This window comes from Sardina pilchardus, chromosome 16, assembly GCF_963854185.1.
Source record: "Sardina pilchardus chromosome 16, fSarPil1.1, whole genome shotgun sequence".
Taxonomy (NCBI): Eukaryota; Metazoa; Chordata; class Actinopteri; order Clupeiformes; family Clupeidae; genus Sardina; species Sardina pilchardus.
Window position 1 is genome coordinate 1629645 of NC_085009.1, and position 24094 is coordinate 1653738.

Below are 24094 nucleotides of genomic sequence, written 5' to 3' on the forward strand. Positions count from 1 at the left end.
AAATGAAATGAAAGCCACAAATATAAAAAGCTTACCAATACAAAACCTTTAAATGAAGATTTTTAACAGTACCAGAGATATCATTCACAGTATGGTGGTCATCAGAGATCTTTAACAACTTTAAAGACTAGATACAGGAAATTATCAGTGATGCCAATGAATATGCTATTAAATGTTCAACAGAGATGTTGGCTTTGTTATTCTCAAAATAAAATAATAACCCTGCTTAAAAAACCCAAGGGTGCGCCTTGACACTGAAAGACGTTAAAGTCATAAGTGTTGTTTTCTCTCTCTCCAACTCTCCTCTCTCTCTCTCTCTCTCTCCCTCACTATCTCTCTCTCCCAGTCCCCTCTCTTAATTCAGTAGGGTTGAGATGCTTGCTGTGAGTGAGTAAAAACTGACTATGATAGTAGTCTTCATCTGAACAGTGCATATCGGTCCATTTCTAAATCACATATTGCATTTATTGCAGTGCATATTTATTAGCCAATAAATCTAATTCACTATTAATTTGGCTAGAACATATAAGGGTCATTCACACCAGGAACCATAACTACAAATACAGTAACTGTAAACATAAGGAAATTAGCTTCCATACTTGTCATTCATATTAGCGAGAGCAGTATTATTTTGCTGTGATCATTCTAGTCATCGTTCCTGGTGTGAACAGCCCTCAAGCATAATTGAACAAGAGGAATTTGAATGAGTCAGGAATGCTGTCTGAAGAAAGATAATACATTAATTTCTTTATGTTAATAAATCACTTGAGAAACACTCAGTAATTTAATTTAATTATGGGCAGAAATCAACATTGAACAGATACGCAATCACACTATCACAATACTACACATTGTTAATCAGTCAATCAATCAAGTGGATCCACAAACCCACATTTTAGTGAGTGGTATAATTTCATTTTAATCTATAGGTGATTTACTTTACTTTATTTTGTATGTGTGTGCGAGCGTGCGTGCGTGCGTCTGTGTGTGTCTGTGTCTGTGTTGGAAAAAAAAAACAGAAAAGTAAAATATGTTATGGTCTCTTAAGATCAGTAACCAACTAATGCTGTAATACATGGCTAATAATTCGCAATTGTGACCAAATTCAGTATTACAAATATTAGGAAGCCCTTGTTTCCAGTTTTAGGAGCCTGGGCTGCCTTTTTACTATGTAATCATGGAGTGGGCAGCCAGTGGAATGTGAGAAGATGAATGTGACAAAGTTCTAGGCTTGTCATTGCGTACGATTGCTGATTGCACCTTTAAGTGTGTGTGTCAGTGTGTCTGTATGTGTCAGTACGTGTACATGTGTGTCTAATTCTGATTTCTCTCTTAGGCTATGAAGCTTACAAGTCTGCAGCCCATCTGATATTATCCGTGACCTCCCAAAGGGAAGTGCCTTAATGTCATGGCGACACGCTGAATGAGACAACTCTGATGATTCCGTGACTTTTTGTACTTGCAAGAATGTAGTTTATTTTTTTACTTGAGATGAGCCATTCCTTACACTACTGTTACACCAACATACACATCAGACTTTGTCTGGCACTTAGACAAATGTTCTCTCTCTTTCTCTCTCTCTCTTTCAAAATGTGTCCACATAACCATCTAGCCTCTGTTTGGCATGGTGTTACTGAAACTTCTATCTATCTTATTTGTACATCACACGCTCATACACACAGACTCACACACACTTACAAGGATGTGAAGTGTGACATTTTTACTGCCCTGTTTTTGGAGTAAAGTTTGTTACAAACTCAAAAATGTTGTCTGCAGATTGTGTGTCTGAGAGATTTTCAAATGATTGGATGTGTGTGCTGTGCTGGTACTGTTGGTTGGAATAATACTAATAGAATAATCGGAGAAAACACCAGGTCAATGTCTATTGAAGGAAGACAAATAAAGCTGCATTATTTCTATAGTGCAGTGGTTCTTAAAGTGTGGGGCCAGGCCTGCCTCAATAGTGGGGAATAGAGACATGACAGATGGGGCACGATTTGTTTTTGTGTGTGTGTGTGTGTGTGTGTGTGTGCGCGTGCGTAATGCATAGCCACACACAAGCAGGAGTAATAAACAGACCGACATATGAATTAAAGTAATATCTGGTCCAGCAATGTGAAACCAAAATGTGAAAAAATATTTGAATGTTACCATTTTGCGGGGTTGATGGGGTCAGGTGGGGCTTGACCTATGCGCAGCAAATTAGAATAAGAATGCAAGAGTACAAATTAAATTAAACCTTACGAATGAACAGGAATCGAATTTACATAAAATGTGGATAATTTCTAGCATCCTTCAGATCCGTACTGAATACGGCTCTGGCATCCATTGGCGCCCTACAGTATATTGGGAGCACCCATGTGAATGTGCTGCCCCCTAGTGTAGAACATGTAGAATGTGTAAAACGCAAGGGAACTGAATTACGTTGATGACGCCATCAACATGCGTCAAAACCGGGAAACTGAAATTTGAACTGCAACAGCTAGCTGGCTAAAGGAATTACCATTCAAAAAATCCTTCACGGAATGCTATCTACTTGGAGTCCAGATTGGAAATCATAAAGATTTAGGTAAGGAAGCTGCAGTCTTTCAAGTCGTGTTTTGATTGTATCTACACGACCTGTAAAAACCATTGCAATGTAACTCGGTCAACTCTATGCTATTAGGTTGCCATTCATGTTGCCTATCGATGTTGTGTACTCATACATCTTACGATGTTCTGAATTGCTAAAAATATCATGTTATAGTATTATATTATATTGAAGTTTCCAGGAGTCATTTTTTCCCCAACTGTGGAAACAGATATCATTTGTCTAGTCAACATTAGCCAGCTATGCTCAGGCGTACGCCACTACTTAGCCTATGTTTTCTAGTTGAATCTATTAACGTTACATGTTATGAAATTGTGTGTTTATATTGAAAACCCTCTCATATCTGTTTAGTAATGGCAACCGCTGCTAAGACTCCAGCGGGTGCAGATCCGAAACAGCTGGAGCGCACCGGGTCAGTGCGAGAGATTGGCTCGCAGGCTGTTTGGTCTCTGTCATCTTGTAAACCCGGTGAGTGTTAGTGGTGCCTAGACCTTTTGGGTATTCTAAATGGTCTACTCTGTACTGTCTTAATAGGATAATCCATGGTGACAGTTAGACATATCCGCTGCATACATTTTGTTTTGATTGTCAGTAGATAAAAGGTCACTCTGCTATGTCTGTAGGATTTGGTGTGGATCAACTCCGAGATGATAATCTTGAGACGTACTGGCAGTCAGATGGATCCCAGCCTCACCTGGTCAACATTCAGTTCAGGTAACTCTACTCATGTAAACCCTGGATTGTGCACCTGTGTGTTCACATGTGTGCATGCATTTATAAATCGTGTCCATAATGGCTATGTTTTTGTACATGCAGGAGAAAGACCACAGTAAAAATGTTGTGCATTTATGCTGATTATAAATCTGATGAGAGTTACACCCCAAGCAAGATCTCTGTCCGTGTGGGCAACAATTTCCACAACCTTCAAGAGATCAGGGTAAGGATGCAGGGTGCAGTGCGTATACACATTAATCTCAATTCACACCAAAGATTCCCGACGCGACGAGACCGAGTTGCAGTGGTGTGAATTAGAAGTTGCACATAGTTGCATACGGTCACAAGCCGTCGCAGTGTATTAAACATGTTGAGTCACAGTTGCAAAGTTTTAGAACATCGCGGCTCAGCTCGTCTCACCGGGAATCTTTGGTCTGAACCCTACTTTATATGAAAGTTAAATATGAGATATGTTTCTGAATGAGATGAGATTTGTGATGTTAATCTCATCTCATGAATACATAGGTGAGTCTTGTTCATGTGTGTGTGGGGAATAGACAGAGAAATTCATACATGTGTGTGTGTGTGTGTGTGTGTGTGTGTGTGTGAGTAGCAGTTGGAGATGGTAGAGCCCAGCGGGTGGATCCACATCCCCCTGTGTGACGTGATGAAGGGGCCCATCCGGACCTTCATGATCCAGATTGCGGTCCTGGCCAACCACCAGAACGGGCGGGACACACACATGCGCCAGATTAAGGTCTACACACCCGTGGACGACAGCTCAGTTGGCAAGTTCCCACGATGCACCACAGTGGACTTCATGATGTACCGGACTATCAGATAGCCTGAGCACTCCCCGCTCTAGTTTCACATGTGATTAACCATGGCAACATCAACAGGAGAAGGACTGTGCCAATTTGTGTGCGTGTGCGTGTGCGTGTGCGTGAGTGTGAGTGTGAGTGTGAGTGTGAGTGTGAGTGTGAGTGTGAGTGTGAGTGTGAGTGTGAGTGTGAGTGAGCTGTGCCTGTGTCTTGCATATTACAGGGTTGTATATGCAAGACTGTGTGTATGTGTGTGTTACTGAACTCTGTGTGTGTTTTACGAAAGAGGGAGAGTATGAATGAACGAATGTCATTGCATTTGTACATATGTTTGATCCGATGTGTAATAAAATACATATTTACCTGTAAATTACTTTGAAGTTTTGTATTGGTTAAAATGGCAAATCAAATGTGTGTTGTAACAACTGCTTTGAGTGCTCTGATTATCGGCACATAGCGTATAAAGTGACCCACTTTAAGTGAGCTAGTCATAAGCGTGTTGGAGAAGATGAGTTGATGTCCTTGTAACAGTTCGTTTCACCTCAGAGTATGCGTGCCTAAGGCACCTTGTCTAATACATAGTTACAATTGAGTTGCTTCATTTGGCTCTTTTAAACTTTAGATGAACATTAGCACCAATGTGGTCCAATGTTAGGTGGAATATGGAAGTGAATGGTAGATTTCAGACATTATGACGTCAGGCTCAAACTCTCATTCACAAACGTATGATTTGTATTGTGTAGCTGGTGGATTTATCTGTCAGTGGCTGGTAGATATTCACTATTAAGTTTCTCACTCTAGCTGAATAGGCACCCATGAAATAATCCTTAATTCTATCATATAGGTAATTGTTGTTTGATGTGTGTGTGTGTCCTGGAAAATTGTCTTGCTATTGTTGAGCCCAGTCAACCACAAGAACGAGTCAACACAGTTTGAATGTGTTTGCGCTGTTAACTGTATGAGGGGGAAGAGAACATCCTGTGTGAGCTAGCTGTGGTTTGACTACAGCGCGGCGCCAGCAACACATGCATTGTCAGTCCCCTGCTAATGACTCCTCAAGCAACAGCAACATGGGCCTCTTTGTTCTAAGCGCCAAAACTCCAGGTCTGCTGTTTCATGGTAAGAATGTTTATTATTATTATTCTATAAACATAATTCTGAATTGGTTAACATTTTAGTCGTTGTATAGAATTTACTTAGTCAACATGTATGCACAAATTGATCCTAGTCATGATTTTTGATGCGAACATGTGCTTAATGATTGAATGGGGTGTCATGACGTAAAAAGCTTGGAGAAGCCTTAACCAAGGTGTAATATATTTAAGGTTGGCACACATAATTCATTGCAGTGATATAATAAGAGGCAGCTCAGCTGTATGTAAAATGTAAAGTTACAATATGGGTGTCTTATCTGCTTATGTGATTGTATGGGTGGAGAGGATTAGTTAAGCATACTTCAATATGGCATCCTGTGTTAGGGGAGATCCCTGTTTGCTTTCTCAACTGAAAAAAATAAAGACATAGCAGGAAGGGTGCTGACTATTTTATCTCTGCTTTGTTCAGATTTTCTGGTGGTCAACCAGTGCTCATCTTTAGTTCATAATGTCTGTACTGAGCAGTTCACATTTTGCATGATCATAAATGTTAAGGACCCCCCACTCCACCCCATTTCTGTGCAATGGAGGAGAATTCAAAATCTGCCCTCCAGCTCCAATAGAGGAAGTTACCAACAGTTACCCTCCTTCTACTGTGTTTTGTTGGGCTTTGGTTTTATTTCACAGTAGCATTAGACAGACCGTAACTGGGTGGGACAAACCAGAGGTGGACTGCTTTTGTCACATTTCTTTTCTGATTATTTTTTTTCTCAAGAGAAATCAGTCTCCAATTTCTCTTACTATTCTTAGTGTGCCAGTGAATTCAGACAGGGTGAAGTCAGTGGTGGAAATAGACTTACTGTATACGGGGTGGCCAGTGGATGGAAAAGGCTCCAGTGCCTATAAAACATACTCACCCCCCTTGGATATGTCTACTTTCACTGCTTTTGTAAATGGAATTTTGGTCCATTTTATTTGGCCTTTTTGTACAATTCACAAAAATCCCCTCTGTAATGTCAAAGTGATTTCTACTAATTAAAAACATATGCAAAATAAGTGATTGCATAGATATTCACCCCCTTCAAGTCAGCATTGAGTAGATGCATCTTTGGCTGCAATTAAGCATGGCACCTACCTACACAGATCTCATCTGCACATCTGCATGCTGCAATTTTGCAAAACTGCTCAAGCTCTGCAAGGTTGTAAGCGGATCGGGTGTGAACATCCCTTTTGTATGGGATTGATGCTTGGTCTTTGACTCGGCCACTCCAGAACATTCACCTTGTTGTCTTTAAACCATTTCTGTGTACACTAGTTTTTGCTGTAGGCTCATAGTCTTGCTGGAGAGTAAATCTTTTCCCCAAGTCGTATTTCTCTTGCAGACTGAATCAGATTGTCCTCAAGGATTTCCATATATTTTTCTGAATTCATTTTACTCTTAGCTTTACAAGCCTTCCAGGGCCTGCTCTTGAGAAGTATCCCCACAGCATGGTGCTACCATCACCATGCTTCAGATTAGGGATGGTGCATTTTTGGTGGTGTGCAGTGTTCTCTGCTGAAAGTAGCATTTAATCTGATAGCCAAAAAGCACAATAAACCATGTTCCATGTGACTATGGATTCTACGACATGTGCTTGAGCGAACTTTGGTTGAGATTTAAGAAGAGCTTTGCCACCCACCCATAGAGCTTTGCCCGAGTGCTGAAGAACTCGGGCAAAAGTTGCATAGTTTCTCTCATCTCAGCTGCTGAAGCTTTTAACTTCTTCAGAGTTCAGAGTTTGTGGTGACGGCCTGCTCTAGGCAGATATACACATTTGTCATATTCCTTACATTTCGTATGGATTTCATCCCATCGAGTTGATTCTTTTTTTGTATCCATAAAAAAAAATGTGTTACTCTTTAAAAAAGGTTCTTGGGGTGCTATATAGAACCATTCAGGCTTTAAAGAACCTTTAGCATTTAACCTTTCCCATCATTATTATTATTATTTTTATAAATTATTGTTAAGAAAGGCCAAATTAAATTGACAAAAACATTTATTAAAGCAATACAAGGGGAAATATCCAAGAAGGGGTAAATAGTTTTTTATAGCCACTGTATTTCAGGGTGTCCACAGACTATGACAGAAAATTATAATAATAATGTACTGCACTCAAACAGACAAGACAATGTGATGGTGAAAAAAATATCAAAGATAAAATAAAACCTTTAGACTTCCACCTTAAAACCTAGCCTAGCCTACATCAGATCGAGGCTTTCAACGGAGGTCCTCTCCTACCAGTGTCTTGTGAGGTGAAAATATTCGCTCTTCTTCAAAAAATGCTCTTCTTTCATCAAGACATACAATGAGATGTCAATCATCAGTAAACTGCCAGAGATAGCAAATGAGAGTGGGGGTGGCACCTGGGGTGTCCAATCAGCTATCAGTGGTGGTGTCCGGTGCCACCCTGGCTTGGGGCCTGCAGGGTACAGTTGAGTAGCATGAGAAGCGGTCCTAGTTGTGGTTTCCTCCACTGAGGCTATATGCAGCACAGTGCAAAGACTAAGATCAGAAATGTGTTGCACAGCCTCTCTCACTTAGCACTCTGGTCTTCTCACATCTGTCTTTTTTCATGTGCAGTTCTGTTACTCCTGGCAACAGCCAAGTCTTTGCATGCAGATGAGACCACCGCAGCAACGGGCCCTAGCGGCACGACCCCTACGGTGGGAGACAACGGCATCACAATAGAGCAGACCAACGCAACGACACAATCACTCAGTGCCAATGCAACCGCACTTAATGGCACTACTCCACAAACAGACATACTGAACACAACTGAACACACGGGCAACAGTTCTGTCTCAAACACAACAGACATCACAATATCAGACGCAATCACCACCCCTTTGCCGAACATCACAGCATTGACGTCTGCCAGGACAAATGGTAAGGATGATTAATTCAAACACAGAACAGCAGTGTCTATGTGTATGTCTGTGTGTTTCCTTTATGGTTACAGATGCATGTGTGAATGTGCATTGCATGTGTGTGCCACTGTGTGTGCCAGTGTGTGTGTGTGTGTGTGTGTGTGCATGTGTGTGTGTGTTTCACCTGTTATGATTCACAAAGCCTTTTGTAGTCATTTCCTGTGCTCACCACAGCACTTGCATGTTAACCTGCAACACATTTTTTTAAATCCTGAAGCAAGCAGCAGAAGCACTTTTGCCCACAAACCCAACCTTAAGTTGATTTTATAGTTCACTGCCAACAGTTGCATGAGAGAGCAATGCAGAGGGTCATTTTTACTCTGCATGTTTCTGTCCAAGCTCCAAGAATCAAAACTGTGCATGTTGCAGAACATAAACGTGCTTCTCTCTCATAATTCAAAATGACCAACATTCTGAACTGCTGACCATTCCACTGAAATCTTTTGTGTTTCTTAAATTCAGTGCAATGTGAAAGCAATACTTGTGATCTCTTGGCCTTTTCACAGTTTGAGCATGTACCCTACTGTAACAGTCCCCTATGGACAGGATGAGTTCTGCTATGGGTTGTTTGACCTACTTGATCTACTTACAGTATTGGAACCTGTTTAAATTGCCTTGCACAGATACGGCTTCAACTACAATAGATGCATTTGCAGAAGGAAATGAAGGAGGAAGTGATGATGGAAGTGCAGGGCCTGTGATCCTGGTCGTCCTGCTGCTCGCCATCATAAGTCTCGGAGTTCTTCTGTACTACATGCGCAAGAAATCAAGGGTGAGAGAGAGCTGGTCCTTCTCTGGTTCTGCCCTAGGCCTGCAGTAGCAATATCACTATGTGCTCCTGCTGCTAATCCTCTGTACTCTGCCAGGCCTTAATGAAGATACAGTTGATGATAATACACATTTGTATGCAACACTTTAGATAAACTCAGTTATCCCTGACTTTGACATTCTGTTATTTCACTGAAGTGAAAAGGAATAAATTCAAGCCTTACAGATATCAGGCATACTGTAGTAAAGAGCTCTTCAGAATATCAATATACAGTACAACTGCATACCTGTACTCCACAAGAGGGCGCTAGTTGATATGTGTTCTGGTTGTGTCGCCAGAGTTACTCGTTTGACCTCTTCACCCCTGTCAATGACCAAGCAAGTGACAACGCACCCCTGAAGCCGCTGGAGATGGAGACGTTTCAGCCCAAAGACACGGGTACAGTGGAGTTGGTCATGCACAGCACAGACACTCACGTTGAAACATTTCTTTAAAGTACACTGTCAGATACCATCATGCACACACACTGAATCAACATGTTTAGATTGAGGTTGATTTTAGATGGAGGTTTAATTTCATTTGTCTTATTTGGTTTTCAGAAACTCCAGTAACTCTCCCGACGGTGGTCATTGAGAGTGCTGAGAACCAGCCGGACAGCCCGATAGCCAATGGGAGTGTGGAGGAGGGACCAGGGGATCCTGCCATCACTCTTGACAACGAAAGTATTAAATCAGGTTAGGCCTCAAATCCACTATCTCACTCATTTTATTGGTCTAACATCTGGCCATATTGGACATCTGCATAGAGCCACACATATACCCGCATATAAGCCACTTTATATATTAATGTATGTATTTATTATATACATTTGTGTGTGTTGTGAATGTGTAGCTCCCTCAGAGTGTGGATCGCAGACAGAGTTCCTGCCAAAGGATTCCACAGACGTTGATGTGGAGCAGCAACCAGGCAATGAGAACAACAACAACTTCGCAGCTGGCACCAAGACAACAGCAGGTCAGTGAAGGTGTGTGTGTGTGTGTGTGTGTGTGTGTGTGTGTGTGTGTGTGTGTGTGTGCGCGCATGTGTGTGTGTGTGTGTGTGTGTGTGTGTGCGCGCATGTGTGTGTGTGTGTGTGTGTGTGTGTGTGTGTGTGTGTGTGTGTGCGTGTGTGTGTGCGTGTGTGTGTGTGTGTGTGTGTGCGTGTGTGTGTGTGTGTGTATGATGGAGGGTTGGAAAGCACATCCACCAACCACTCAATAGTAAATTATTATTTTGTGTCTGAAATCTATCAGCTACTTTGAGGTGTGGCTGGTGTGGCATGTCTTCCACATACCCAGGGGGCAAAGGGGGTTTTACAGACATGGGCTGCTGTAAAAGGTTGTCATGCAAAAATAAAATCTAGGATGTCCCAGGATCACAACCTGGGTGGCCAACCCGGTCAATAAGCTGCTGTTTGTGTGTTATCGCCCTTTTTATGTCCCATTATAAGTCTATGGACGAATATATTATGGGGTGGATAGGGTAAAAATTTTAACAAATAGATATCCCCACAAAAATTCCTCAGATGATTATTTACATTAAGGCAATACTTTTTTGTATTGCAAGTTGTTTTAAATATCATGTACAAATATGTAAGTGAGGCATCATACACTTAAATGTACGCATTAGCATTATCAAAAGTTTGGCCTGTACCTTATGGGTAAATTCAGTAAGAAACAGCCTAGGCTGAGCTTAACCTATATATTTTCTAGGATCTTACACCCTGTAGATATGATTTAATATGTGCTGAGACAAGTCTCACCTTCTTCCACAACATTTGACAATGAATCTCTCCATAGTATTTGCATTGTATTGTAATGCATAGATTCTCAATGTACACCCATGTAGCTTTAGGTTAGTGTAACCCAAAATTGTCCCATGTTAACATTTTTATATTCAGCATAGCCGGACCTTTCACCAAAAGTTTGTTTGTTTGGTTGATAGAGGTGCACTTTAAGCCCCCCAAGCCCAAGGCTATAAATGTATGCAAATTCGTGCATATTTCATTTGATAATGGTTCATCTACATAAATGTATAAAGTATTTCAGAAAATTTGCAATACAAAAAAGTATTATCTTACAGTGAGTAATCATCTAAGGAATTTTTGTGGGAATATCTATTTGTTAAAATGTTTACCCTATTCACCCCATTATATTCGTCCATAGACTTATAATGGGGCATAAAAAGGGTGATAACACACAAACAGCAGCTTATTGACCGGGTTGGCCACCCAGGTTGTGATCCTGGGACACCCTAGATTTTATTTTTGTATGACAACCTTTTACAGCAGCCCATGTCTGATTTCCCTAAAAAGGGGGTTTTGCCCCCTGGGTAACACTTCCATGTCTGGTCAAGTCTCAAGTTTATTTATATAGCGCATTTTATACACAGAGGTCATTCAATGTGCTTTATATAAACAAAAAACGAACAGTAATAGCAGATAAAAGCATAGATGGGCAAAGAGTAATTGTAATCATTTAAAAAGATCATACTGAAACATAAAAAGAAAGCATAAATCAAGGTAAAATCATTTAACAATAAAGAATAATTAACAAGGAACATAAAAGACTTAAGGTAGAATAATGAAAAGACAGATACAGGTCTGTTTTTAACAGATAGACTTTGCCAGAGTCTAATTTAGCAAACCAGTGATGGTGATCCTTCTCAAACACCCAGAGCTGTTACCAGTTTGCCACTCTTTGGAGATTTGGTGTGATTCAGTTCAAAGTTTTTTTTTTAATACAGGTGAGGTCTGTGGATTTCCACTAGCAGCATGTTAACGAGTGTACATGTAATAGAAGTCATGTGTGTGTGTTTTAATGTAATAGGAATCATGTGTGTGTTTTAATGTAATACATGTAGGAGTCATGTGTGTGTTTGCAGGGCTCAAGAGTGGAGAGGCCAACTTTACAGAGATCAGCCTTAATTAGGCCACAGGAAGACACCTTTAACCTCTCTGTGACCCTCACTCTTCATAGTTCTTCATTACCCACAGTTCCTTGTGCTCATTGATGTACCCCCAAGACCATAATTTTTGCCATCTTTGTCTTAGTTTATGGGATTCTATGTGACTGTTATTTATGTGGTCACTTGCAACAAACCCTAGCCTGCGTGAACCCTGACTGATTGTCAAAAGAGAATTGGTATGGAAATCCTTGATTCACTTCTGATGTCCAAGGGGCGTAACCTAGGCTGATGTAGCCAGAACTCGATAGAATTGAGAATGTGAGTCTGGAACTGGAGCATTGGTACGTGACTATGGGGCATGTTTCAACCGATACGAAAGGAAAAAGGTGCCACGTTTGTCTGAGTTCACCCAGGCTAAGCAAACTCTCAAAACACGCACACACTCACACGCACACACTCACACAACCAAATAAAAACATGCACATATACATGCTTTGCAGTCCTTCAGTTCTCCATTAATTGTAAATGAATGACCTGGACAGTACAGTACAGTACAGTACAATAGTATTTGCACTCCTTTCAGGTGCTTATGGAGACTGTTGTAGATTTTGTGATAATATTAAGAAAAGATGTAACTCATTTACACTGAATTGAACAGATTGATGTATTTTTGTTACATAATGAGTAAACTAATACCAAATAAAGACATTTTATTTTTTAAAATACAACCGATGTAATCTTGTAATCCAGCTCTTGCAAAGTGTGTGTGTTTACTAAGAGTTGGCGCCTAAAGTTTTAAAGAGCTTCATCTGCGAGTACTGTTTTCCCCAATGGCACGAGGGCCAAACTTCTATATTACACAAGGTTTATTTTCAAGCAGAAACAGAAACCTTAAAGTAAGAAGGTTATAACAACCCCTCATTCAACATTCACACACACATAAACAACACAATACAATACAGACATCCCAAGGACTTTCCCAAGAGAGATTAAAAATAGATTTTTATAATAACATTGGATTTTTCTCAGAACAGAACAGGTATTACAATATGGCATTCAAGCAGAAAATCAGTCTGGATAAGAAGCAGGTGATTTATGACTCTGGAGCTGGTTGTTTTGGTTGAATGAGAGACCTCATGGCTTAGCACATCTCAGCAATCCTGTTAGAGAATTAATGACCATTAAATTAAACAGAAAAAATACCTAAAATTGTTTAAAATTATTCAGAAAATACATATTTGTGTGTGTGTGTGTGTGTGTGTGTGTGTGTGTGTGTGTGTGTGTGTGTGTGTGTGTGTGTGTGTGTGTGTGTGTGTGTGTGTGTGTCTGTCTGTGTGTGGGAGGGGGGGGGGGGGTCAACTCCACCTTTTTGTTATCCTCATCGCATGAATGGATAGGAGGAGCTGGAAAAGGTCAGAATACTGAGTTACACACTCTTGTTTCATCAGCACACACACACACACACACACACACACACACACACAACTGACCTTTTTGTTTCACTCCTGGCTTCTGCAAACTTGTGTCGGATCATAAAACTGGCTAGCGCATCAACAACCTATAAACAAGAGAACAAACAAAATACCAGCTTGAATCAGCTCAACATGTCATTGCATATCCTACATAATACTACACTATTCTAAGATGTGATATCTGCATGGGAGGGTGAAAGGTCACTTAGAAATCTCTTACTTTGTCTGGTGTGTCTTCATGCACTGCATGTCCACACGGGGGCAGCACCTGCATCATAAATTTACCTACAGCAAGAAAAAAGGTCAGTTTTTCATAAATCTTGCATGCAGTGTGTTAGTGTGTCACAGAGCATCCAATGCTATACACCCTGTCATACTCCTACACCGACTGCAGTTAAGTTCAAAGTCATTCACAGAAATATGCGTGAGATGCTTCCAGAACTGAACCTACCTTGCATCTGGGCTATAGTTAGGTCTCTGTCCAAACGGTCAATCCCTGTCAATCAAAATATAAGATGAATGAGCATTTTAGTCTGGAGTAAATTAGAGTCTACATTGTAGTCAGCAGCCACCGGACTTTGAGTACACTCAGACCAAATGCTGAACAGCATCATTTCACTATGAGACTTTGACCTTGACTCTCATGTCACAGCGTTACTGTTAGTTCAGCCTCGTGACAGTGCTGCCCTCTGTTTTGGGATAAACCTTATAGAGCAGAGAGAGACGCTAGTGTCTGTAGTTCTTTATAGAGCAGAGTGATGCTAGTGACTCTAGTGTCTGTAGTTGATTATAGAGAAAAGAGATGCTCGTCACTAGTTAATTATAGAGCAAAGAGATGCCAGTCACTCTACTGTCTGTAGTTCATTATAGAGCAGAGTAATGCTAGTGACTCTCGTGTCTGTAGTTTGTTATAGAGCAGAGTGATGTAACTATAGAATGTCTGTAGTTGTTTGTGGAGCACCTGCTAGCAGCAGCAGCTTGGGCACATTGCAGCTGAGGAAGAGGTTGGAGATGCCTCGAAACCAGCCGTCCCAGTACTTCTCTGCCTTGGACAGGTCAATCCGCCAGCAGTACGAACTCAACGTCTGCAGTCAGGGAAACATGCAGTGAGCGTCCAGCAGAGGAACAACCACTCACCTGACCACCTTCACCTGTGTCAGATAGCAGCCTCGGAGCGCACTGTTAGAGCTCTGCCTATCTAGAGGTATTCCTGTTTAAGTAGCATAATCTGTTTATGCTCATAGTGAAGCAGTCTGTCCTGATGCAGCAGTAGGCCTATTTTTATACACCACTGACTGATTTTCTTCATGGACACATAACTAGTTTAATTGTTCCCTGAAGCAATATGTGGTAGTGGGCTCATTGCCTTGGTGTACAATGTTCATGTCTGAATTTGTATTTACTGCTATGAATATTTCTGTAATGTGATAACTATAAAACGGCAATGAAAATCTACAGAAAGTGAAGGGCGATGCAGTCTAAGTGTAATCGTGTGTAGTGGTGTAAGCTACACATTTGAATTACTACGTTTATTTGAAATAATGTATTCATGGGTTTCATCAGGTCCCTTTACACAGGTGTATAAAATCAAGCACCTTGATTATGAATGCAGACTGCATGGTGCTTGATTAATACACCTGTGGAAAGGGAACTGATGAAACCCATGAGTATGTTACATTAACTACATTACTGTATATTTGACAGTTTTTTGTCACTTTGGTGTATTTCTGAAATCTTCATTAATGTTTGCAGTTAGTGCAGTTCTCAAAATAATTAGTGCAAACTGGATCACATAGTGGATTACCTGCAAAAGTTTGTACTGTATCTTGCTTAGTCTACGTCTCAAAAGTATTTATACAAATGAAACTGTCAAGTGCAATCAAGATGACAGGTCCTTATGCCATCATTATAGGCAAACTGCTTTGACTTGTTGTCAATATGGCAGTTGTACTCACAGTTTAATTTGACAGTTTATTTTCTAATGAGCAATGCGCAAGGCAGCACTATTTTCTGTGTGGCATAGGCATACTGTAGCTATTTAAAAACTATAAAGTTACACATTGTTGTGTGTGGAAGGGGTTGGTTGCAGGAGAGTGGATATGCTTAAAAGTTTTTACTGTTGACACAGCCATTGTGACAGTATAAAGAAAATAAAGAATGCAAATTGTGCAAATGAAAAATGACCAATATACAGTAAAACACTGCTTGGTCCGAGCTGTGCACCACTGTACTGTGCATCACTACTGTATACGTCCAGGCTTTCCTGTCTGTCAGGTCACGTATAGACAGACTATGACTAGTTCAACACTTTTGCATGCAATGACTCAAGTTATGGAATAAGACCAATTATGGGGTAGGACTATGGAACCAGTGCATTTTGATCAACATGACATCAGTAATTGAAAATTTGAAAAAAAAAAACAGCAGACATTTGTACAAAATCAGATGCACAGATGTACTAAACATTGCTGTTTGTTCAATATGGGGAGAAACTGCTTTAATGATGTACACAAGGGATATGATGATATGGAGTTTGAACAACTGGTGTTGAGAATTTCAGTTCTGATCAGAAAAACTGTAATAGCCTACTTAATCAAGTGTTCAGATGCTTCTGTCACCATACACAGCTTTAATATCATGGGTGATATGTGTGGTTAGGAACTAAAGGGCTAGTTGTAGTTGTAGGTCGCTGTGTTGTGAGGTGGGGTCACTATGCTGTGTTGTGAGGTGGGTCACTATGGTGTGTTGTGAGGTGGGTCACTATGCTGTGTTGTGAGGTGGGGTCACTATGGTATGTGGTGAGGTGGGGTCACTATGGTGTGTTGTGAGGTGGGTCACTATGGTGTGTTGTGAGGTGGGTTCACTATGCTGTGTTGTGAGGTGGGTCACTATGGTATGTGGTGAGGTGGGGTCACTATGGTGTGTCGTGAGGTGGGTCACTATGGTATGTGGTGAGGTGGGGTCACTATGCTGTGTTGTGAGGTGGGGTCACTGCTGTAATCTGAGGTGTGGTTACTGTGGTATGTGGTGAGGTGGGGTCACTGGGCTGTGTTGTGAGCTGGGGTCACTATGTGTTGTGAGGTGGGTTCACTATGCTGTGTTGTGAGGTGGGGTCACTGTGCTGGTGGGGTGATCCTTACCTCCGGGTCACTGAGGCTCACCTCAGATGCAGCGCTCTCTGCTTTATCCGTGGCATAGTTCAGGTCATAGAACTCCTCATTGCCCTCGGCCACACCCTCGCCCACTGGACTCACCTGCTCCGCCGTGTCCCCCTCCTCCCCCTCACACCTGTGTGTGTGAGTGTGTGTGTGTGTGTGTGTGTGTGTGAGAGAGAGAGAGAAAGGGAGAGATAGAGAGATCAGTGGTAGTTATTTATATCAGATGAAATGTGTTGTGTACAAGGTGCATCTATCAACAACGCAATATGCCAATTGTGGGAGGAGAGGCAGTTCTGTAGGTATTTACACATAATCTCTTTATAGGAGTGAATCCAGCCATGAGTCTTACCGTCGCACTTGACCAACCATTGACACTTTTGCAGATTCTAAGTTTCTAATTTGACCACTCTTAACACTGTAAATAAAAAAAGTGAGGAAAGATTCAATTAGATCATTGTCTGAAAAAGAACACATGACTGAACCAACAGCAGTTGAATATACAATCGAGACACTACTGTGGCCTATGCATTCTGAATCCAAAGCCATAGCTAGCTAGCCCTGTGGTCTGAGTCTCTGTACATGACAGGTGTGTGTGAGAATCCCAGGTGTGCCTGACCTCCACTCGATGGCGTGGCCGATGGTCTTGAAGGATTTGGGCCGTCCTCTGAGGAAGTTCTGCATGCTGTGGAGCATATCCATGGCACTTCCTGGACCAGAAGGAAAAATGAATCCTACTTTCCCCCAGCCTCTCCTCTTCAGACAGGTCAATGCATTCCCTATTATTTAACCTTTTTCAGATGTATTGCTGGCATCAAATTCAAAATGAACATATATTTTCCAAAAAAGAAACAGTAATTGCACTAATCCCAATTATAGGGTTAAAGGGTTTCTTATTAAAATGTTACAAAAGGTCCCGACTTTCTGGGAAATGGGGTTGTAGTCTGGGTCAGAAAATCAAAAAATGTCATCTTTCCATGACATGCCACCGAAGCCAATAGGTTTCCGTTTTCCCATCCCCTACTTTGTCCCGTTGACGAGGACTTCTGTGTACACAATGCTTTTACTTAATCAATAGTTGGACTGAAGTCTCACCCTCGACCACGTCGATGACGACCAGTCCTACCACAGACGACAGGAGAGCCCCGCTGGCCGCGTGCACCGCAATGGCCCCGCCCATACTGTGCCCAACCAGAATGATGGGGGGCGGGATCTCCCCATAGGTTGCTCGCACCACATTGGCCACATCTCTGGGTAGGGAGGGGTAGATTTGTGAAGACACACCCACTAATGATGCAGCCAGTGCAGTGATGTGTATGAGTGCTGACATGACACAACAACCAGGTAGGATAACAGGTGCACAAACTCTCTTTAACACACACACACACACACACACACACACACACACACACACACGCACGCACACTTTCATCTATCTCTCTTAAAAACTCTTCAAACCTGGACATGGTCAGAGTGGAGAGGTCGTCGGAATGGCGAACTTGAGTGACACCTGTCATTCAAAACATTCAAATATATAAATTTAATAATATCAATTCATGATGTTGCAACCAATAGAGGAGACAGACTACGAGTACTATGACTATAATCCTAAACACATTATAGTCATAGTGCATGTATTGTGCCTATAACACATTAATAGGGACACATTAAGGCTAGTCTTTAATGGCCAGAAAATGACCTCACCGTGACCCCGTAGATCCATGGCCAGAACTCTGCAGGTCACTCTGCTGGTCATGGCAGCCTGCAGACAAAACAGACACACTGTCAGGGCCTGAACTGGACATCTCCTCCCACAGCACACACCACACACTGACCCATTAGTGGACGAGCTCTTCTCTGTAAACAAGGGCAACGAGACTTAACTAGTCAGACATGGGCACATAGGAATCATGGGCATGTGCATTTCAGTGTGTATGTGTGTGTTTAGTTCCAGTTTAGTTCTAGTGTTTCAAATGTGTGTGCGTGTGCGTGCGTGCGTGCGTGCGTGCGTGCGTGCGTGCGTGCGTGCGTGCGTGCGTGCGTGCGTGCGTGCGTGCGTGCGTGCGTGTGTGTAAGACCTACGGTAAACACGGCCCAGCTGAGGGCTGAGTGTCCTCCTCCGTGCAGCAGCACCAGTAAGGGTCCATCTACTCCACTCTTGTACACACGGAACACGTGCAGCTCAGAGTCAAGGCAGGTGGACTGGAGGTGTGTTTGTGTGCTGCTGGCTATGTGTGTTGTGTCCTTACACTGATCATCTTCGTGTCACTTTTAGAGTCATTGTATGGTATTAAATAACGGGTGTGATTATTGTTGGTGCTTGTGTGTGTACATTAGAAAAGGATATGTCCTTGCTCTCAGCTGTCCCGATAACCACATCGTCCATCGTTTCAAAGTATTCACTCCATGAAACCGGTGAGTAATCAACCCCATGACTGCAACACACACACACACACACACACACACACACACACACACACACACACACACACACACACACACACACACACACACACACACACGCACGCACAAACAGAGAATATATGAAAACCATCATAAAGAACAGATTCTGAAATTACACATTACACTGATTGTCTGCTGTCCACATCCACTATAAGCAATGATGTAAGGCATTGCAAAACAACCTCAAAACAAAACAGAACAATGTAGTGGTCCAACATATAACTAGATGACCTCTCTTGACCAGATAGTTAGCCTGGCTATCACCAGATCAAGCTCAATCTTTTGAGATTGAACATTAGTCTGCGCTGTCCTTCTACAACACAAGAGCAAGAGGCGTGATCAATGGCATAGTTCAAATGACTCTGTTCGCTTGGATAGTCCTTCAGCCAATCAGACCAATAATCCAGGTGTGTCAGATGGACAAGCCAGTTTGTGATTGGTCCCCGCAAATGTGGAATGGAAGCAGGAGAGATTAACGTCCAGGTTTCCAACCTGAGCTGTGGGGCGAAATCCAACTGCCGCCAGTCTACCAGGTACTGTAGTTGTAAAGACAGCATAATGCTTCATATTAAACTTACCAATGTCAACCCTCATAACATACAGTAGGCTGACCATAATCTATAGATCTGATTGATGCGATCTTTTGTTGTACTGTACTTCCAAGCAAAATTCCTTAAACAAAAGTCTACCTCTCAAAACACAACTTGTTTACTTGCATGCCATGATGTGATCTTATTTACATGCATGTCAATGTCAGTAAATATTAGATCCCTAATATGGGAGCTCTATGGTATTTGCAAAGCTCTGTTCAGTTAAAACTGTACTATAATTGGTCTCCATGATGACCTGCCAGTGTTCCCCAGATACTGCTTCAGGCTCAATTTGTTACAACGGTAAACAACTATAGCAACAATAGCAGTAACAATGTTAACTATTATTTTTTATCATTATTTTCATCAAGTGGTTTTGGACAAAAATGTCTGCCAAGTAACACATAGACATAAACATTTTGGCATATTCAGTGATACGTTAGTGTGTGTGTGTGTGTGTGTGTGTGTGTGTGTGTGTGTGTGTGTGTGTGTGTGTGTGTGTGTGTGTGTGTGTGTGTGTGTGTGTGTGTGTGTGTGTGTGTGATGGTTCCTACTTCTCAGGTAGCATTAACATAAACATAAACATCATTTTGACAATCCAGCGATATGTTAGCGCGCGCACGTGTGTGTGTGAGTGTGAGGGCTCCTACTTGTCCGTGTCGAAGTTCTCCTCCCACATGCTGGGCTGCTGGCGCTGGGGCTGCTCGGGGCTCGGGTCTGAAGCCATGACGGAGATCACCGTGTGTGTGTGTCGCTCCTCCGCTCCACGCTACTAAAGTATCTCACACACACACACATACACAAGCACGCACACACACAGAGGCCTTAAAGTAGAACGCCAGTCATCGTCACACAAAGAGGTCACCAGGTGCTGGTGGCAGGTGAGACAGGTAGCCAATCTGATTGGCTGAGAGAGCTGGAGTGGGTCAGGTGGTCTGGACTTGGCCCATTGTTCATGTTGTCCATTGTTAAAGGTAACTATTTTCATCTAATATAAAGCATCTCACGTCAACATTTATTTTCATTCAGCATTTAGACATGAACATTCATGTGCTTTAATATCGTGAAAGCAAGATAAGGTGCTTACTTACCAAAAGGTGGTAAAAGAGGACACGGAATGATCTGTCCATATTGGTATCTACCGTCCGAATTTGTCTGGTGTCATAGCTCCTGTGTCGGAATGAAAAGCCAGATGAATGAACTCTACCAGCACTTGAAAGGACCACATGCTAAACCTGGGACTTCATGCATGTTTAAATCTCAAAGATTTTAAGTGATTCTAGGGGTAGTTCACAGTCCATGTTTGCCCATAAGGTTCCAGTGCTACTGCTATGGCAGAGCTTCGGTGTTTGAATAGGCCACTCTATCCCTTGAGTTAGAGAGTCAGACAGAAGGCTAGTGATATCATAGGTCAAATTAGAGTTGGAGGGCAGGTCAAGTCAAAAGTTCAAATTAACACTGGATGGAAGGACAGGTCAGAAGGTCAAATTAGCGTTGGATGGAAGGACAGATGGGGAGATAGAAGCAGGCTGCATCATGGTCAGCATTGAGTTTACTGTTTTGTCATGCATGCTAGACCTCCATATGATTGTCCTGCCCACATGGGGACTTCTACTAGTGGAGTCAGATTTGTAAAGTGTGTCCTCTCAGTTTAAATCAGTATAATTGTGTGTGTGTGTGTGTGTGTGTGTGGGCAACATTTCTGTCTCAAACACAACAAACATCGCAATATCAGATGCCATCACCAGTCCTTTGCCGAACATCACAGCATTGACGTCTGCCAGGACAAATGGTAAGGATGATTAATTCAAACACAGAACAGCAGTGTGTATGTGTATGTCTGTGTGTTTCCTTTATGGGTACAGATGCATGTGTGAATGTGTATTGCATGTGTGTGCCACTGTGTGTGTGTGTGTGTGTGTGTGTGTGTGTGTGTGTATTTGTGTTTGTGTTTGTGTTTTGCTTGTGTGCATTGCTGGTGTACCCAGACAGGCTTGCAGAGAGAGGCGCACTCAAACTCCAAGATATCTCCTTCTTCGGGTGCGCGTTAAATATCGTATTCCAATGTGCAAAAGAACCGCACTCACTAGTTCGTTATCTTTTTATTCTTAATTGTAGCACCATGCCTAAAAAACAAACGCGTTTCGGCGTCAAGCCGTCCTCAGTGTGTCACCCAGACAGGCCTCATGCATGCTCAGATGGTGGTGACATTGCTTGATCGTTGCCTGGCAACCAGAGAAGCCCACCTCTCTGAGCATGGCAGCTTGGGTGTGTCAGCAGCACACCTTAAACCCCAAACTCTAAACATCCGGTGCAAACCTACAACCATGTTTGATTTGAACTTACCCATCGCGTGTTAAAGCAATCATTTTGCTGCTTGCATACTTGCAGATTTTGGTGTTAAAATGATGAAACTACAGTGGGTGACAGCACAGTGGAGCCTGATCTCAGGACAGTACAGGCCATCATGATAGTCAAATCTTAAAAGTTGTATGCCTATAGACTTATGCCTAATCTATTACCAAAATATCCAGTTTCATCTACTAAAGTAATACACACGCAGGCTTCTAATGAGAGTCAATAACATTTAAATCACTTGATAAGTCTGTTGAATTAAATGTAAATGTAAAAATAATATGCAATGCACCATAGCATTCAAAGTGCTAAGTCTGCTCTTCATACAAGGCAATGTGCTTCACATGATGAGGAACTAATGTGAAATGACATTATTTTATGTGCTGCATCTACAGTACCGTATAGTCCTTGATCCTTGTTTATTTTTTAAAACATAGCATCCCAAAGTCTGAATCCAACATAGCTTGTTCTATGAATTCTCTAATGTGTTTATTCATTTACTAATGTCTTTAAATAAGTCCTTCACCCTCACATGTGCCCTGTTTTCTTTGCCGCAGCCAAATGGAGGTTTGCGTTGCCTGCTGCTGCTGCCTGTACTTCTGTATGTGTTTCTGCAGTGCCATCCTGTCCTGTCCATGGGACACGCAGCACATGGGAAGAGACCGCGGGCACGCTGCCAGTCTGTCGCTGGCACACTGCGACCACAGAGAGTCTCCCCCTCCAGCAACCCAATCATGACTCACACACCACGCACACCCACACAATGGCCCTCCTATCCCAACGTATTAGAGACAAACAAGCACAACAATAATACAGTAATGTTGCTCTGGCCGCGCTACGCTACTCCACTGCTCTCACAGATAGGCTTGTGAGCACAAAGATTATCTCTCATCTCTAATGTGTAATAGGCGACCATTTGCACAAGACATAATCCCCAAAAACAATATCAGCACACACTGGCATACAATGTCGAGTGCGCACACACACACACACACACACACAAGTTGCACAAGCACACACACACACACACACACACACACACACACACACACACACACACACACTCACAGCCATGTGTAAGAAGGCCTGTACTTCTTATAGTACATAACTAGAATTGCCTCTCCATCACACACAAACACACACACACTTGAAAGTTAATTCTTCTGTGTTCTGTGTAAAAGCTCACTTAGGGAATTCCCTGCTGGCTTACAGCAGGCGAGTGCATGTTAGCTGCACAGATATACTCTCTCTCACACACACCATAATAGATGTGCGTGTAACATTATGTGCACATGTACATCTGTGACTCTGTGTGTGTGTGTAAGCGTACACATGTGAGTGTATGTGCACGTGCATATGTGTATGGGCATATGTGTGTATGTGTGTGTGTGTGTGTGTGTGTGTGAACTGACCCAGTTTCCCGCAGGCGGAGCATGTTTGTTCATCGGGCCGTGAGAGTATGGTGAGGAGCCAGAGTGGGGAGCGGAGAGAGAGACGCACACGCCACACACACGCCTCGGAGACGCCGAGCACACCGGAGCGCCGAGCTCAGACTCACACTCGCACGCCGTCGCTCACAAACACCTGGGACAGAGCAGCCACAGCGCCATCGTCCACACTTTTACGCTGGACCACACACACACACACACACACACACAACCCAGGACTATCCCCAAAAGTGACCTGACCAGTGCTCACCACAGGTAAGGAAGATGCTGCAGCTTCATTCTTACTCTCTAACTCTAACTGATGTCCTAAACCATAGTTGTCAGCCAGGTTTATACTTTTATGTGTGCTGCTGTATGCTATGTAGGTAATGCTGTAGTTACATTCATTGATAATGTTTCTGAACCCTTATAAACTACAGTAGTTAGATTCAGCATTAGATCCAGATATCTGTTTATCATTGTTGGTAGTTTTCTAAATGTGTATGTATTCGCCACGTGTGTGACTGCTTTGGCGTGGTGCAGTATACAGTATGTCATACCCAAGGAACAGTGGAGCACTTAGGAGAGTTCCACAGCTCAGTTCTGTTGCAGTGCACTAGTTGTTGGCTACTGCACCAGTGGAAGGAGCCGGATAACTATCAGTATGACACAGGGCTTCCTCCAAAAGTCAGCTACTTCCGGATGTTTCCTAGATGTTGGCAGGCTGGCAC

General features: G+C 42.4%; 4 protein-coding genes across 4 annotated transcripts in view; 3 read left to right on the plus strand and 1 right to left on the minus strand.

Moving 5' to 3' along the window:
• The window catches only part of slc10a7 (solute carrier family 10 member 7), an 8593-nt gene extending 6837 nt beyond the window's left edge, over window positions 1-1756 (plus strand). Inside the window, exon 12 of the mRNA XM_062516858.1 lies at window positions 1337-1756. Within this exon, the coding sequence (XP_062372842.1) occupies window positions 1337-1369 (33 nt within the window). The 3' untranslated portion in view covers window positions 1370-1756. The remainder of the gene's footprint in view (window positions 1-1336) is intronic.
• A 673-nt stretch (window positions 1757-2429) lies between these two features.
• On the plus strand, window positions 2430-4495 carry anapc10 (anaphase promoting complex subunit 10). The gene is made up of 5 exons (XM_062516937.1): window positions 2430-2569; window positions 2942-3058; window positions 3214-3304; window positions 3407-3527; window positions 3918-4495. Exons 2-5 carry the CDS (start codon window positions 2944-2946, stop codon window positions 4146-4148), a joined length of 558 nt encoding a protein of 185 aa, XP_062372921.1. The 5' UTR covers window positions 2430-2569; window positions 2942-2943; the 3' UTR covers window positions 4149-4495.
• Window positions 4496-5172: 677 nt separating this feature from the next.
• Window positions 5173-12629, plus strand: LOC134060282 (uncharacterized). Its single transcript, XM_062516938.1, has 7 exons — window positions 5173-5244; window positions 7840-8145; window positions 8810-8958; window positions 9294-9393; window positions 9555-9689; window positions 9847-9969; window positions 11878-12629. Exons 1-7 carry the CDS (start codon window positions 5196-5198, stop codon window positions 11922-11924), a joined length of 909 nt encoding a protein of 302 aa, XP_062372922.1. The 5' UTR covers window positions 5173-5195; the 3' UTR covers window positions 11925-12629.
• Window positions 12630-13008: 379 nt separating this feature from the next.
• Window positions 13009-20260, minus strand: LOC134060351 (protein phosphatase methylesterase 1-like). Its single transcript, XM_062517030.1, has 15 exons — window positions 20232-20260; window positions 18876-18963; window positions 18611-18703; window positions 18233-18290; window positions 17987-18038; window positions 17624-17778; window positions 17148-17238; window positions 16881-16946; window positions 16514-16661; window positions 14335-14458; window positions 13825-13869; window positions 13594-13658; window positions 13392-13459; window positions 13267-13304; window positions 13009-13061 (listed from the first exon to the last, which is right to left on the minus strand). The coding sequence occupies exons 1-14, from the start codon at window positions 20258-20260 to the stop codon at window positions 13280-13282; spliced, it is 1107 nt and encodes a 368-aa protein (XP_062373014.1). The 3' UTR covers window positions 13009-13061; window positions 13267-13279.
• Between the last annotated feature and the right edge of the window lie 3834 nt (window positions 20261-24094).

Excerpts from the sequence above, each read along its gene's own strand:
- anapc10 (XM_062516937.1), top strand. The coding sequence starts at position 2,944 with ATGGCAACCGCTGCTAAGACTCCAGCGGGTGCAGATCCGAAACAGCTG. Across the intron at positions 3,305-3,406 it reads CTGGTCAACATTCAGTTCAG|GAGAAAGACCACAGTAAAAA; the intron begins GTAACTCTACTC and ends TTGTACATGCAG. Across the intron at positions 3,528-3,917 it reads ACAACCTTCAAGAGATCAGG|CAGTTGGAGATGGTAGAGCC; the intron begins GTAAGGATGCAG and ends GTGTGTGAGTAG.
- LOC134060282 (XM_062516938.1), top strand. The coding sequence starts at position 5,196 with ATGGGCCTCTTTGTTCTAAGCGCCAAAACTCCAGGTCTGCTGTTTCAT. Across the intron at positions 5,245-7,839 it reads TCCAGGTCTGCTGTTTCATG|TTCTGTTACTCCTGGCAACA; the intron begins GTAAGAATGTTT and ends TTTCATGTGCAG. Across the intron at positions 9,394-9,554 it reads GTTTCAGCCCAAAGACACGG|AAACTCCAGTAACTCTCCCG; the intron begins GTACAGTGGAGT and ends TTTGGTTTTCAG.
- LOC134060351 (XM_062517030.1), bottom strand. The coding sequence starts at position 20,260 with ATGTGGGAGGAGAACTTCGACACGGACAA. Across the intron at positions 18,291-18,610 it reads TCAGCTGGGCCGTGTTTACC|GCTGCCATGACCAGCAGAGT; the intron begins GTAGGTCTTACA and ends TTTTGTCTGCAG. Across the intron at positions 13,305-13,391 it reads GCCAGGAGTGAAACAAAAAG|CTCCTCCTATCCATTCATGC; the intron begins GTCAGTTGTGTG and ends GACCTTTTCCAG.